General features: G+C 55.0%; 1 protein-coding gene and 1 non-coding gene across 21 annotated transcripts in view; both read left to right on the top strand.

Annotated features, from left to right (window-relative positions):
• The window catches only part of CHD3 (chromodomain helicase DNA binding protein 3), a 24,688-nt gene extending 11,299 nt beyond the window's left edge, over positions 1 to 13,389 (top strand). For 3 of the 20 annotated variants that reach the window (XM_081578539.1, XM_081578536.1, XM_081578540.1), the window contains exons 13-40: positions 330 to 429; positions 825 to 1,016; positions 1,171 to 1,371; positions 1,745 to 1,882; positions 2,140 to 2,261; positions 2,420 to 2,593; positions 2,724 to 2,865; positions 3,095 to 3,226; positions 3,841 to 3,958; positions 4,496 to 4,620; positions 4,799 to 5,030; positions 5,318 to 5,484; positions 5,953 to 6,130; positions 6,570 to 6,635; positions 7,092 to 7,177; positions 7,306 to 7,439; positions 8,004 to 8,148; positions 8,281 to 8,443; positions 8,558 to 8,679; positions 8,778 to 8,913; positions 9,025 to 9,126; positions 9,312 to 9,440; positions 9,640 to 9,748; positions 9,944 to 10,076; positions 10,338 to 10,533; positions 11,658 to 11,821; positions 12,037 to 12,163; positions 12,655 to 13,389. In XM_081578539.1, coding sequence (XP_081434665.1) covers positions 330 to 429; positions 825 to 1,016; positions 1,171 to 1,371; positions 1,745 to 1,882; positions 2,140 to 2,261; positions 2,420 to 2,593; positions 2,724 to 2,865; positions 3,095 to 3,226; positions 3,841 to 3,958; positions 4,496 to 4,620; positions 4,799 to 5,030; positions 5,318 to 5,484; positions 5,953 to 6,130; positions 6,570 to 6,635; positions 7,092 to 7,177; positions 7,306 to 7,439; positions 8,004 to 8,148; positions 8,281 to 8,443; positions 8,558 to 8,679; positions 8,778 to 8,913; positions 9,025 to 9,126; positions 9,312 to 9,440; positions 9,640 to 9,748; positions 9,944 to 10,076; positions 10,338 to 10,533; positions 11,658 to 11,821; positions 12,037 to 12,163; positions 12,655 to 12,776 — 3,955 coding nt within the window. In that variant the 3' untranslated portion in view covers positions 12,777 to 13,389. Of the gene's footprint in view, positions 1 to 329; positions 430 to 824; positions 1,017 to 1,170; positions 1,372 to 1,744; positions 1,883 to 2,139; positions 2,262 to 2,419; positions 2,594 to 2,723; positions 2,866 to 3,094; positions 3,227 to 3,840; positions 3,959 to 4,495; positions 4,621 to 4,798; positions 5,031 to 5,317; positions 5,485 to 5,952; positions 6,131 to 6,569; positions 6,645 to 7,091; positions 7,178 to 7,305; positions 7,440 to 8,003; positions 8,149 to 8,280; positions 8,444 to 8,557; positions 8,680 to 8,777; positions 8,914 to 9,024; positions 9,127 to 9,308; positions 9,441 to 9,639; positions 9,749 to 9,943; positions 10,077 to 10,337; positions 10,580 to 11,657; positions 11,822 to 12,036; positions 12,164 to 12,654 lie in introns of all 20 variants that reach the window. The other 17 variants (XM_081578527.1, XM_081578525.1, XM_081578530.1 and 14 more) reach the window with 11 other exon arrangements.
• Positions 7,569 to 7,708, top strand: LOC145544042 (small Cajal body-specific RNA 21). Its single transcript, XR_014081266.1, has one exon.

The following is a 13,389-nucleotide window of genomic DNA, read 5'->3' as shown; positions in this document are numbered from 1 at the left end:
GGTGGGGGCATTAAATGAGGTGCAGTAGGGACAGATTCAGTCTAGAATTTAGGGTAATGGGAGCTGGGGCTGGGTTGTTTGCAGTGGGGCCCATAAAGAGGCAGTGTGAGGAACAGAGATAAGATCTAGCCTGAGTCATGGGGAAGAGGATGCCAAGGAATGGGGAGGGTGGTCTCTAGAGCTGAAATCCAAGGGGTGAGGCTAAAGAACCTGGGAGAAAGGAAATGTATGAAAATCCAGATTATGGAAAGTGGGAAGTAAGTCTGGAATCAGTTCAGAAGATGGGGGTCCCAAGACCCCAGTCGCACTCAGACCCACTCTTTTCCCAGAGAACTAATTATGGGGGAGGACCCCGCCCAGCCCCGCAAGTATAAGAAGAAGAAGAAGGAGCTGCAGGGTGATGGGCCTCCCAGTTCTCCTACTAACGATGTAAGTCCTCCACTTGGCCTGTCTCCCATTTCTGGAGCCTCAGGGATCGAAGATTTCCTGGGGGCTTCTGACAGAACATCCCAGAGGTTCCACAGCTTCTTTGAGCTCTTCCTTCAGTCAGCTTTGCCCTAGGTTTACTGGGGATTTGCTCACGGGAATGAGTGTCTCCAGAGACAGCCATACACAGGCCTCTTTTGCCGTTTCCTTCCCTGCAGTACTCCCGGGTCTTGTTTCAAGGAATGAAGGGGAGGCACTGCAGACTAGAACTTTCATAAGCTCAGGCCAGAGAAGAGGGACTCGCAATCCCAATAACCAATGCCAGGGACGGGGAGGAGGAGACCAGGACCAGATGAGTTGCTGCTGGTTCCCCTGAGCTTTCTGACTTGATTCTACAGCCTACAGTGAAATATGAGACTCAGCCACGCTTCATCACAGCCACAGGAGGCACACTACACATGTATCAGCTGGAAGGATTGAACTGGCTACGCTTCTCATGGGCCCAGGGCACTGATACCATTCTGGCTGATGAGATGGGGCTGGGCAAGACCATACAAACCATCGTCTTCCTCTACTCTCTCTATAAGGAGGTGCTGGCTCCTAGGGCCCTAGCCTGGACTGGGGAAGGTGGGAGTAGAGGGTGAGGGCAGAGGACTAGGGGAGGGGCGTGGCAGGCAGTGGAGTGGGGTGTACAACCTCAAGCCTCAAATAATGGGGCTCCCTCTCCCCACCTTCCACTCCCAGGGCCACACAAAGGGTCCCTTCCTGGTGAGTGCCCCGCTCTCCACCATCATCAACTGGGAGCGGGAGTTCCAGATGTGGGCACCCAAGTTCTATGTGGTGACATACACGGGTGACAAGGACAGCCGAGCCATCATTCGTGAGAATGAATTTTCCTTTGAAGACAATGCCATCAAAGGTGGCAAGAAAGCTTTTAAGATGAAGGTCAGCCTTCCCACCTCATGTCCTCTAAAGTCCTTAGATTTGTCATTTCATTGCCCCAACTAGAACTTTGATTCTTACATTCCCCATTCAGCTTTCTCCCTCCTTCCCCCATCTTCTCTCATGCCTCTGCTCTCCAGTCCTGGAGATGTAGCAGGTTATTCCTGGGGGCACTCATGGATCTCTTCGAACTGGACAGGTGGGGGAAACTTTGGGGCCACATCCTGTAGTCCCTGTGTGGAGTCAAGGTTGGAGGCCTGGACTACCAGCTCCCTTTGGGAGTCTCAGGACAGGGCGTCTGGGTAGAGAATGGGGGTGGGGATCTAGATGCTCGGGTGCAGGCTGGCAGCCACATGGACCACGATTGTGTCAACAGAGGGAGGCACAGGTGAAGTTCCATGTTCTCCTGACATCATATGAGCTGATCACCATTGATCAGGCAGCTCTCGGCTCCATCCGCTGGGCCTGTCTCGTGGTGGATGAGGCCCATCGGCTCAAGAACAACCAGTCCAAGGTGAGTGAGGTACCCAGGCCTCAGAAACTTGAGGCTCTGGACTCCTACTTGCGTCCGTCCTAAAACACAAAGTTTGGGGAATTTCAGCAGCCCAGGAGGCAGTGCAAGGAGAAGTCCAGCTTGGAAGCAGGACAGGACTAGGGGTCTGAGGGCCTCTGATCCTGAAGGAAGTAGGAGCTGGAGGCAGGGAGAGCTGAGGGCCAGCCACTTGCCACTGATGGGCCCTTTCTCCTGCCTTGCCTTTCCCCATTTTCTAGTTTTTCAGGGTCCTCAATGGCTACAAGATAGATCATAAGTTGCTGCTGACAGGGACTCCATTGCAGAATAATCTGGAGGAGCTCTTCCATCTGCTGAACTTCCTTACCCCAGAGAGGTTTAAGTAAGTGGTAACTCAGGAGGGTGGTCTGCAGAGAGGAGAGGTGGAGGGGCTGAGAAGATGAGAAGGCGGAGGAGTGATCTAAAGTGAAGACTAGAGCCTGAGGTCAGGGGCAAAGAACCTAACGCCCATTCATGTTTTAATCTCCTTCTGGCTACTAGCAACCTGGAGGGCTTCCTGGAGGAGTTTGCTGACATATCCAAAGAAGACCAGATTAAGAAACTTCACGACTTGCTGGGGCCACACATGCTGCGGAGGCTCAAGGCAGATGTCTTTAAGAACATGCCAGCCAAGACAGAGCTCATCGTTCGTGTGGAGCTGAGCCCCATGCAGAAGTGAGATGCTGAGCGGGTTTCCCAGACCAGGGTTGAGGATGTGGTAACAACTTTCCAAGGGTTGGTGACCAAATGTAACCTTTCAATTGCTTCCATTGTGTCTCGTCTGTGCACCTACCCTGGGCTTTAGGAAATACTACAAGTATATCCTGACCCGGAATTTTGAGGCCTTGAATTCACGAGGTGGTGGGAACCAGGTGTCGCTGCTGAACATCATGATGGATCTTAAGAAGTGCTGCAACCATCCGTACCTCTTTCCTGTGGCTGCTATGGTAGATACGGGAGTTGGGACGGTGAAATGCCTGGCTGTCTGGAAACAGGAGCAGCCAAGAGTGCAGGGCTGGAGCTAGGCTGGGAGGCCAGGGACTATATTTCTGAGAGGAGTAGTAATTGAAAATTGGTGGAGCCTGGATTCAGGCTTCCAGCTTTCTAGATGGCATCAGAATATGGGGGCGTGTTTCCTGACCCTGTCCTCCTCCTTTTTCCCTGCCTTGTTTTCAGGAGTCCCCCAAACTTCCCAGTGGGGCTTATGAGGGTGGGGCACTTATTAAGGCGTCTGGGAAGCTCATGCTGCTGCAGAAGATGCTGCGAAAGCTGAAGGAGCAAGGACACAGAGTGCTCATCTTCTCGCAGGTGACCCGTGCCGGTAGTTCTTCGTCACCATCAGATAATCCCTTCCCTCGTTCCTGTGGTTGCCCCGGGATGAGAGGTTAGGCAGTCACACCCTTAAGGGTTTCTGGAACAGCTCTGTTCATCTTGGCCTCTGATCCCTGTTCTTAATTCAAGCCATTGGAAGCTGTAGTCCGGTTTCTTTAAAGCCAAAAGGGGAGAAGGGGGAGGGTGAGCCATCTGCCTCCTAAAGGAGTCTCTGGGGCTGGGACTATTTCTTAATCTTCCCAGGGAAGGAAGAGAGTGCAGACCTTTTGGAAATCTGATGAAAGCTGTGGGTCTGCTCTCCAGAAAACTGCACACACGTTGAGACAATCTTGTACAGATTTTCAGGGGGTTCATAGATTTCCTTGCAACCTTGTCACGGGTGTCAGAGGAGAACCTCTGCCGTAGGAGAAATGGTCTTAAATCGAGAGAAAATGACAGGATGTCCCAGGAGGAGCTGGGGGTACATATGACAGGGCAGGGGTGGGGTACAGGTGTAAGGACTGGGGTTGAGGGAGAGTAAAGAGACAGGACAAACAGAGTGCACCCCACCACCTCGTTGTTCTAGACTCCTGCCTCTTCTCTTTCTCTAGATGACCAAAATGTTAGACTTACTGGAGGACTTCTTAGACTACGAAGGCTACAAGTATGAGCGCATCGACGGTGGCATCACTGGTGCCCTGAGGCAGGAGGCCATTGACCGCTTCAATGGTGAGGGGGCCTTGATCCTGCTGGGTGTGCACAGCCTGAGAGACCTGTGCCTGGGTCCCTGGGAGGGTGTGGGCCTGGGAGGATGTCAGTTATCTGGGCTTTTTCTTTTTTTAAAATATTTATTTATGGCTGTGCTGAGTCTTCATTGCTCTGCTGGCTTTTTCTCTAGTTGTGGCGAGCGGGGGCTACTCTCTGGTTGCAGTGCTCAGGCTTCCCATTGCGGTGGCTTCTTTTGTTGCGGAGCACAGGCTCTAGGCACTCAGGCTTCGGTAGCTGCGGCATGGGGGCTCAATAGTTGCGACTCCAGGGCTCTAGAGCATAAGCTCAGTAGTTGTGGGATCTTCCCAGACCAGGGATTGAACCTGTGTCTCCAGCATTGGCAGGCAGATTTTTTTTTACCACTGAGCCACCAGGGAAGCCCTCACCTAGGCTTGTGAGTTGAAGGCATTGTTGTTTGTAGTCAGGGAACATCTGGGAGCAGGTGGCCAGAACTGCTGGGTACAAGAAAGGCCTGATCTCCTAATTCTTGCTTCCCAGCTCCTGGAGCCCAACAATTCTGTTTCCTCCTGTCCACGCGGGCTGGGGGCCTGGGCATCAATCTGGCCACTGCTGACACTGTCATCATCTTTGATTCAGACTGGAACCCCCATAATGATATCCAGGTGAGAACTCCCCTCCTGGAGCCCTTTGGAGCAAGGAGACATGGGTGTCTGTGCTGGGGTCAGAAATAAACCTCTTGCGGGGGAGAAGGCCCTTCCTTGTCAGCCTCTTTTCCACAGCATGTAGGGGGACTCTCCCCTACCCCTCCCCTGGCCCATCCCTACTTTCTGGCCCCTGTAGGCCTTCAGCCGTGCTCATCGGATCGGCCAGGCCAACAAAGTGATGATTTACCGGTTTGTGACTCGCGCCTCCGTGGAAGAGCGAATCACACAGGTGGCCAAGAGAAAGATGATGCTGACACATCTGGTGGTGCGGCCCGGGCTGGGCTCCAAGGCGGGCTCCATGTCCAAGCAGGAGCTGGACGACATCCTCAAATTTGGTACCGAGGAGCTATTTAAGGATGAAAATGAGGGTGAGAGCCTTTTCTGAAGCTCCCTGAAAGCAGGTCTCTGCTGTCTGTGAGCACTGATGAAATCTCCCAAACAAAACCTCTCCTCTGCATCCTTGGAGGATGGCTGGCTCCTTTCCTTACCTGCAATGTTGACGTAACACACATCTCTGTAGACGCCCAGAGAAGGGGCCTCCTCCAGAGCTCCGTGGAAAGGAGGCAGAGGGAATGGCTTTCCCTGAGCTTTGTAAAGTTCCACCTGAGGTTCTGGTTGGAGCTCAGAGTCCACTCTCGTTCCCTGACTTCATCAGGCGAGAACAAGGAGGAGGACAGCAGTGTGATTCACTATGACAACGAGGCCATCGCTCGGCTCTTGGACCGGAACCAGGATGCAACTGAGGACACTGACGTGCAGAACATGAACGAGTATCTCAGCTCCTTCAAGGTGGCCCAGTATGTGGTGCGGGAAGAAGACAAGGTGAGTGGCTTGGGGCCAGACACTGGCCACCCGGGGCCATCTCTGAAGGGTGGTGGCCAATGTCCAAGTAGGAGGATCCCCCTTTGCTCTTGTTTTTTTTATCTGATCTCTCACCCCAGTGTCTAGCAAAGAGCAGTCAGTTGTGGGACCTCAGACAACTTGGTCTGAAGGATGAGACCGGACACTGGAGAAGACAGGCACAGAATGTAGTGATCAATTTGGAAGGCTGCCTTCTGAGTAGAGTAGGAGGGAGGCATAGGGAACTGGAGAAGAGGCTTAGAAAAGAGAAGTAATGGGGAGGAGAAGCAAGTTGCAGATAAGAGGTGAGGACAGTGTGCCGCATCTGGAGGATTTATGCGTCTAGAGTGACAACGTCTGGGGCTGGGCTGCAGCAGGAGAGCGGGGGTTGGTGGTGGTGGGGCTGGGTAAAGGGGCAAGGTCCTCAGTGTGGGTCCTGCTGCCCTTCAGATTGAGGAAATTGAACGAGAGATCATCAAGCAGGAAGAGAACGTCGACCCCGACTACTGGGAGAAGCTGCTGCGGCACCACTACGAGCAACAGCAGGAAGACCTGGCGCGGAACCTCGGCAAGGGCAAGCGGGTCCGCAAGCAGGTCAACTACAACGACGCTGCTCAGGAGGACCAAGGCAAGGACTGCGCCTGACGGGAGAAGGGGAGCGTGCTGAGAAGGGGCTTGGAGGCTGGGGGCACTGAGAGGAAACAAGTGGCTGAGCAGTCAGGGCCTTCCCTTCTCAAGGGAAAGAGATTAGGACCCTAGGAAGGGTCATCAGGGGCTCCCCAGAGGCCAGGTGGATTTGCAGGTGACCTGAGCGCTCTTGCAGTTGCAGAGGGCACCGATGGACACCCAGGAGCCTTTGTTTAGAGTGGGTTATACAGGAGTCAGGCACTGGGGGAGAGTGGACCTGCTGTGTGGCCCAGATTGTGGGCAGCCCTCCAGCATCTCCAGGAGGGCCGAGGACGGAGTGAAGGTGCAAGAGTCTTTGAGGGGAGGTGTCCAGGCTGAAAGGGCCCCACGTGGGCTTATCCAGGCATCCATCACTGACCACTGAGCCCTTCTCCTCACAGATAACCAGTCAGAATACTCAGTGGGATCAGAGGAGGAGGATGAAGACTTTGATGAGCGTCCTGAAGGTGGCATCTGTTTTCCTGTCTTTCTCCCACACCTCTTCCCATTTCACTTCCCATTGTCTTTTAAGCCCACTGTTTTTATGCAGAGTGCTCACTTATAGGAAAAGTAAAGATTTCAGATAAGCAGAAAGGAGGAAATATCTATAATTTCGTTACTGCTAAAATTTGGAATATATTACCTTGTAGGCTTTGACACTTAGATGAAAGATCAAGAAAGGTTACATCATTTTACACTCCCAGCAGTAATCTTGCGTGCATCAAATAGTTGCTACTGATTGTTTAGAATGACTTGATTCTTTTGGACCTACTGGGTTGCTAGTTCTGGGAAGAAAATTAGAAGCGCCTCAGACACGACAGGCGTTCCCTGTGTTGCATGTCTTGTGGACATGGAAAGCTAGGAAAGACTGAGGGGTGGAGGACATGGTGGTCTACTAACAAGGGGCACCATCTCCCCACCAGGGCGTCGACAGTCAAAAAGGCAGCTTCGGAATGAAAAGGATAAGCCACTGCCTCCACTGCTGGCTCGAGTTGGGGGCAACATTGAGGTGAGAGTCGGCCTAGGCTCCTGCGGAGAGAATGAGGGGAGTTGAGGCTGAGTCACTGAGGGCAGAACAGACCAAGAAATGAGGCCCTGGACATTCATCATCCACTCCCTCCTTGCCCCCATCCTCAGGTTCTGGGATTCAACACCCGTCAGCGGAAGGCCTTCCTCAATGCGGTGATGCGCTGGGGCATGCCCCCTCAGGACGCCTTCACCACCCAGTGGCTGGTGCGGGACCTCAGGGGCAAGACTGAGAAAGAGTTCAAGTGAGTGTGGGTGACCTGTGGCTGAGCTGAGGGGAAGGGCAGGAGCTTTGGGTGTTATTTTCTTCCTTTTGGCCACCATATGATGTGACCTTACTCAACTGATCACCACGCTCCCTGCCGGACGTTTCCTGGCTCGGTTTCCTAGGGGGTGGGCTCAGCCTCTGCCACCTCCCCTCAGCTGAGCCTAGAGCAGAGAGGCCAGGCTCTCCCCACTGTGGGAGAGGCAGGTAAGACAGGAGCCTCGCCTGGGCAGTCCTTGCCTTACATTCTTTGGTCACGATAACCTGGCAGGGGAGCTGGTGGGAAGGATGAAGATCAGACTGATGGGGCCTAAGAGTGAAGTACCAAGGCCGGGGGTGGGTGGCGGGGCGTGGAAATGCGATGCGGGGCAGACAGGGGAGTTAGGATTTGGGGGAGCTCATGATGGTGAGATTGAAAGACCCAAGGAGGAGCCCTGGAGGTACTCAGGAGCTCAGGTTCAGGGTTCAGTCATCCCTGTACCCCCTTTACTGCCCTTTCCCCTCCTAAGCTTCTCCTAACCTACCTCCCCCGCATGCTCCTTAGGGCCTATGTGTCTTTGTTCATGCGCCATCTCTGTGAGCCCGGGGCGGACGGCTCTGAAACCTTTGCTGATGGAGTCCCTCGGGAGGGGCTAAGTCGCCAGCAAGTGTTGACCCGCATTGGAGTCATGTCTCTCGTCAAGAAGAAGGTATATTGGTCTTCCCCTCACCCAAAGAGTCAGGTTGGCTGCCTAGGCCCGATGCATCCTCAGCCTTCTATCCCTGGCTCCATGAGCCAGACTGGAACTGATTCCTGTCCCACAACCCCCCACACCCTGCAGGTACAGGAGTTCGAGCACATCAATGGGCGCTGGTCTATGCCAGAGCTGATGCCTGACCCCAGTGCTGACTCCAAGCGCTCCTCCAGAGCCTCCTCTCCTACCAAAACGTCTCCCACCACTCCTGAGGCCTCGGCTGCGAACAGCCCTTGCACCTCGAAACCTGGTAATCAGCTCAGGATGGCAGGAGAGACTAACGGGGCCAGTGTCAATCAAATGCAGAGGGCGTGGAACTGGGGTGGGGAGTTCCTGCCTTCTTCACTCTGCCTTACCCCTGCAGCTACTCCAGCTCCCAGTGAGAAAGGAGATGGCATAAGGACACCTCTGGAGAAGGATGAAGCAGAAAACCAGGAGGAGAAGCCAGAAAAGAATAGCAGGATTGGGGAGAAGATGGAGACAGAGGTGTGTGGCTGCCTGGCTTCCTTGGAAGCAGTGGCAGGGTCTTGGAGGCGGGAGCCTGGAGCTCTCCAGGTCATCCTGACTCTGCTGTCCTCTTCCAGGCTGATTCCCTCAGCCCAGCCCCATCCCTGGGAGAGCGGCTAGAGCCAAGGAAGATGCCTCTAGAGGATGAGGTGCCAGGGGTACCTGGAGAGATGGAACCTGAACCTGGGTACCAGGGGGATAGAGAGAAGTCAGGTGGGTGCATGGCCTTAAGTGTGATGGGGCTTAGAATTTGGGGGCTCCCTCTTCTGGGGTCAGGGGATGAGGGTGACATCCTTCCTTCCTGTCCCCTGCCCCCTCCCACAGCCACAGAGTCGACGCCAGGAGAGAGGGGGGAGGAGAAGCCGATGGATGGACAGGAACACAGGGAGAGGCCGGAGGGGGAGACAGGGGATTTGGGCAAGAGAGGTAATGGGTGGAAGGATGGGAACCCTGGGTCCTTGAGGGATCAGGGGAGGTGGAAACTGGGGAACCAAACGCCTGGATCCTGGGTGGGTAGCTCTTCAAGGGCCCGTACAGTACAGAGAGGAGTCCTGGGACCCGGGTGGAGACTGTCCCCCGAGACATGAGCTCTGCCCCGTCTGCCACAGCAGAAGACGTGAAAGGGGACCGGGAGCTTCGGCCTGGGCCTCCTCGAGATGAGCCACGGTCCAATGGGCGACGTGAGGAGAAGGCAGAGAAACCACGGTTCATGTTCAACATTGCAGATGGTGGCTTCACAGGTGGGGGGCTCTCATTGTCTCCCAATCCTGACTTGAACCTTGTTTGTAATTAGTTTTGTTCCTGACCCCTCTCTTAACCTTCCTCTTGAAGAGCCTGTGGTCCTGTCCCCTGTTCACTTCCCTCCTCTGTACCTGTCTGTGGGGCTGGGCATGGTTCTCAAACCCCTGATGCCGTGTCTGTGCTCTCTCCTCTCTGCAGAGCTTCACACGCTGTGGCAGAATGAGGAGCGGGCGGCTATTTCCTCGGGGAAACTCAACGAGATCTGGCACCGAAGACATGACTATTGGCTCCTGGCTGGGATTGTCCTGTATCCTTTGATACAAATAAGAGCAAAGAGATGTTCTCTCTGCCTGGAGAGAGGAGAACCACAGAGAAGACGAGTCCACCTCTAGGAAGGGGGACCTCATGCCACACTTTGGGGCAGTCATGCCAAAAGGAAGGTGTGTGCATAGCCCCCACAGCCCTGTTAAGTTCCTTGATGGTCCCCTTCCTTCATCGGCAGCCATGGCTATGCACGGTGGCAGGACATCCAGAATGATGCTCAGTTTGCCATTATCAATGAGCCATTTAAAACTGAGGCCAATAAGGGGAACTTTCTGGAGATGAAAAATAAGTTCCTGGCCCGGAGATTCAAGGTGAGGATGAGGGAGGAAAGGAACAGTGTTGAAGAGGGGTTTGAGTCAGAGGTAGGACCAGATCTTGGAATGTAAGCAAGGTTGACACCTTGAGGCCCGAGGCAATGCTTGAGGCCAAGACACACAAGTGTCACCTTGTGTTTGGGCCTGTGGTCTGGATCAGGGTGGAGCTGGGGTTGCTCTGGACCAGCTGCGGGGGCCAGGGGTGGGGGGGCAGTGTGGGTCTCTACCCCCAGTTCTCACCCCCTGCCTGGGCCTCAGCTCCTGGAGCAGGCGCTGGTGATTGAGGAGCAGCTGCGGCGGGCGGCCTACCTGAACCTATCACAGGAGCCGGCGCACCCCGCCATGGCCCTCCACGCCCGCTTCGCCGAGGCCGAGTGCCTGGCCGAGAGCCACCAGCACCTCTCCAAGGAGTCGCTGGCAGGGAACAAGCCGGCCAACGCCGTCCTGCACAAGGGTAAGGGCCGCGGCGGCCCCGCGCGGGGGAGGGCCCACAACGCTGCGTAAGTCTTCACCCCGCACCCCTCAAAATCTCCCCACCCCTCCGACCCCTTTACCCTCTGAACCACCCCCCTCTGACCTCTAACCCCACCCCGACCCACCTGGTACCCCCTCGGTTTTTAGCCTCTAGAAATTGTGCGGCCAGCCCTTGTCCATGCCTAATAGCATTCACATCAGTGCCCAAGAGTGGGATCCCCCAGCCCCTTGACCTCCCCCATCTCCATGAGATTGTGCCACGTCCCCTCCACGGGGTGGAACTTCTTCACTGACCCACATACCCACCATACTGCTCATAGCTCCCTGTCTGGGGCCTTGGCTTGTATATAGTCCACCAAAGTCCTTATCCCGGGTCCCACAAATCACATTCCTCACATCTTGTTCACCCCATGAGGCAGAAACCACTACCATCCCATCCTCTGACCCTACCCCATGAAATTTCCCTTTGATCTTCAACCCTTCCTCCCAAACCCTCATGCCTTGATAATAGTAGATTAAGTTCCAAAGCCCTCTAACCATCTAATCCTGTCTGATGTAGTGACTGACTCCTGGCCTCTTAGACTCCTGTTCTAATTCCTTGAACCTGTAATGCTGACCCTCTAACCTCCCTCCTCCCCGCCCCCCACATATTAAAACCTTGATTCCTTAAGTCTTTGACACCATTTACCACCTCTCCCACACCTCCTGACTATTTCCTCCCCGTCATCCCCAACCCCCAAACCTCCCTCTTCCAGTATGGGATGTTCTGACAACTCCCCGCCCGTGTTTTCCAATGTCCTCCCTGTCTCCCTTTTCTCCATGTTCCCTTTTCCTTCCTTCTCTCTCTGCATCTGTCCTTTGTGGTGATCTGGTCTCTCTGCCTCTTTACCTGACACTTCTTTTTCCCTGAGCTGCCCTCTTTTTCTGTCTACTTCTGTCATTTTCTTGGTCTCTTGATTCTTCGGCATTTGTGTCCTCTCTCTCTCTCTCTCTCTCTCTCTCTGGCTGTATCTGTCCGCCTGACTCCACACCTCTTTTCCTGGCTCCATCTCTCTCTTTCCCTGTCTTTCTCTCGCCCTTCTTTCTCCGTGGCCCGGGCCCCAGTTCTGAACCAGCTGGAGGAGTTGCTGAGCGACATGAAGGCGGACGTGACCCGCCTGCCAGCCACGCTGTCCCGAATACCCCCCATCGCAGCCCGCCTTCAGATGTCCGAGCGCAGCATCCTCAGCCGGCTGGCCAGCAAGGGCACGGAGCCTCACCCCACACCGGTAACCCTTCCCCCACCTCCACTTTCCCTGTTGGTACTCCTGCACACAGGCAGACGCTTCTTCAGAATCCTATAGTGTGCAGAACGTCCGCACACACTCCTCAGTGTGGCATCCCCTTGCCTCTACCATACCCCCCAGTAGCTCTGGATTTCTCCCCTACAGCGTCTCCCTCTCAGGCTGTGGCCCCTCTAACTTGGGCTCGCTCTCTCTTCCAGGCCTTCCCCCCGGGTCCATACGCTACACCTCCGGGGTACGGGGCGGCCTTCAGCGCCGCACCCGTCGGGGCCCTGGCCGCCGCAGGCGCCAATTACAGCCAGATGCCAGCAGGGTCCTTCATCACAGGTCAGCTGCTGACTTCCCACCTTCTCCTCGTTGCCCTCTTCCTTTCCCAAGCTTCACCCCTGCTCATCTGCCCTTTACTTGTCCAGCCCATCTCACTTCCTTGGATGTGCCCAGGGTTTCATGGAATGGAGTGCTCCTAGACTTTATTTTTCCCATCCCTAACTTCTCTTCCATCCCCATCGTCAGAAACCTCATCCAGGGCTTTACTGGTTCTGTGGACTAGTACCTGACTGAGCCGCCTCCTCCTGGGTTACTTCAGAGAAAGTGTGAAATCAGAAGGGGGTTAACAGTGAGAGCTGGAGCGCAAGTCCCATCACACACACACAATGGGGCATCTCAGGAGAGGGGTCTGCCCTGCTCTTCTCTGCACACCCTAGAAAATTGGGCCTGGTGTGAGGTAACTTGAAGTAAGAACTTAACTGTGGTCAGGAAGCAGTGGATGACAGGTAGAGAAGTAGGGATTGACACTTCCTTACCCCCTTCCCGAACAGCCGCCACCAACGGCCCTCCAGTGCTGGTGAAGAAGGAGAAGGAGATGGTGGGGGCACTGGTGGCAGACGGGCTGGATCGGAAGGAGCCCCGAACCGGGGAGGTGATCTGTATAGACGACTGACTGGATCCCAGGCCTGCCCTTCACCCAGGTCCCGGCCCCGAGGCCGACCCCCAGCTCAGGCTCCGGGGCCTGCTGCCAATCCTCCACCTTCCCCACCCCTTGGGCCACCACTGGGCTAGGAGCCCCTCTGCCCTTCTCTACAGTTCTCTTCAAGAAGGGCCCTTGTTATTCTCCACCCCATGCACCTTTCCCACCGCGCTTTGAAGACTGTGCTGGTGAGAAGGGGTCTGGGTGGAAGGTGGTGAGCAGGGTCTTCCGAGTACCTTTATCCCCCACTGCCAAACATACACAGCTTCCCAATAAAAAGTTGTGGGGAGGAGAGAGGTGGAGCCTCCCCAGGTTTTACTCCTGCAACATCAACTCCATCTGTTGCAGAAGTGGGGGGTTAGCTTTGCCGGGCCTGTAGGAACTTTGGTGGGGAAGAGCTTTGAAGAGAGGCAGGTGACTTTAGAGAGGGGTGACAATGAGCCCTGGGAAGGCGGAAGAGAAGAGGAGGGGCGACTGCATGTTTCCTTCCCCTCCCTCCCCCCAGACGGAGGGTGGAGCAGTTACCAGGGAGGGAGTCCATTGCTGTTCAGCCTCAGAATAAAGGCGCCGTTCACTGGCTCAGTTA

This window comes from Giraffa tippelskirchi, chromosome 3 (genome assembly GCF_054371585.1).
Source record: "Giraffa tippelskirchi isolate mGirTip1 chromosome 3, T2T-mGirTip1v1.2.pri, whole genome shotgun sequence".
NCBI lineage: Eukaryota > Metazoa > Chordata > Mammalia > Artiodactyla > Giraffidae > Giraffa > Giraffa tippelskirchi.
This window is presented reverse-complemented; position numbering and strand designations above follow the sequence as displayed.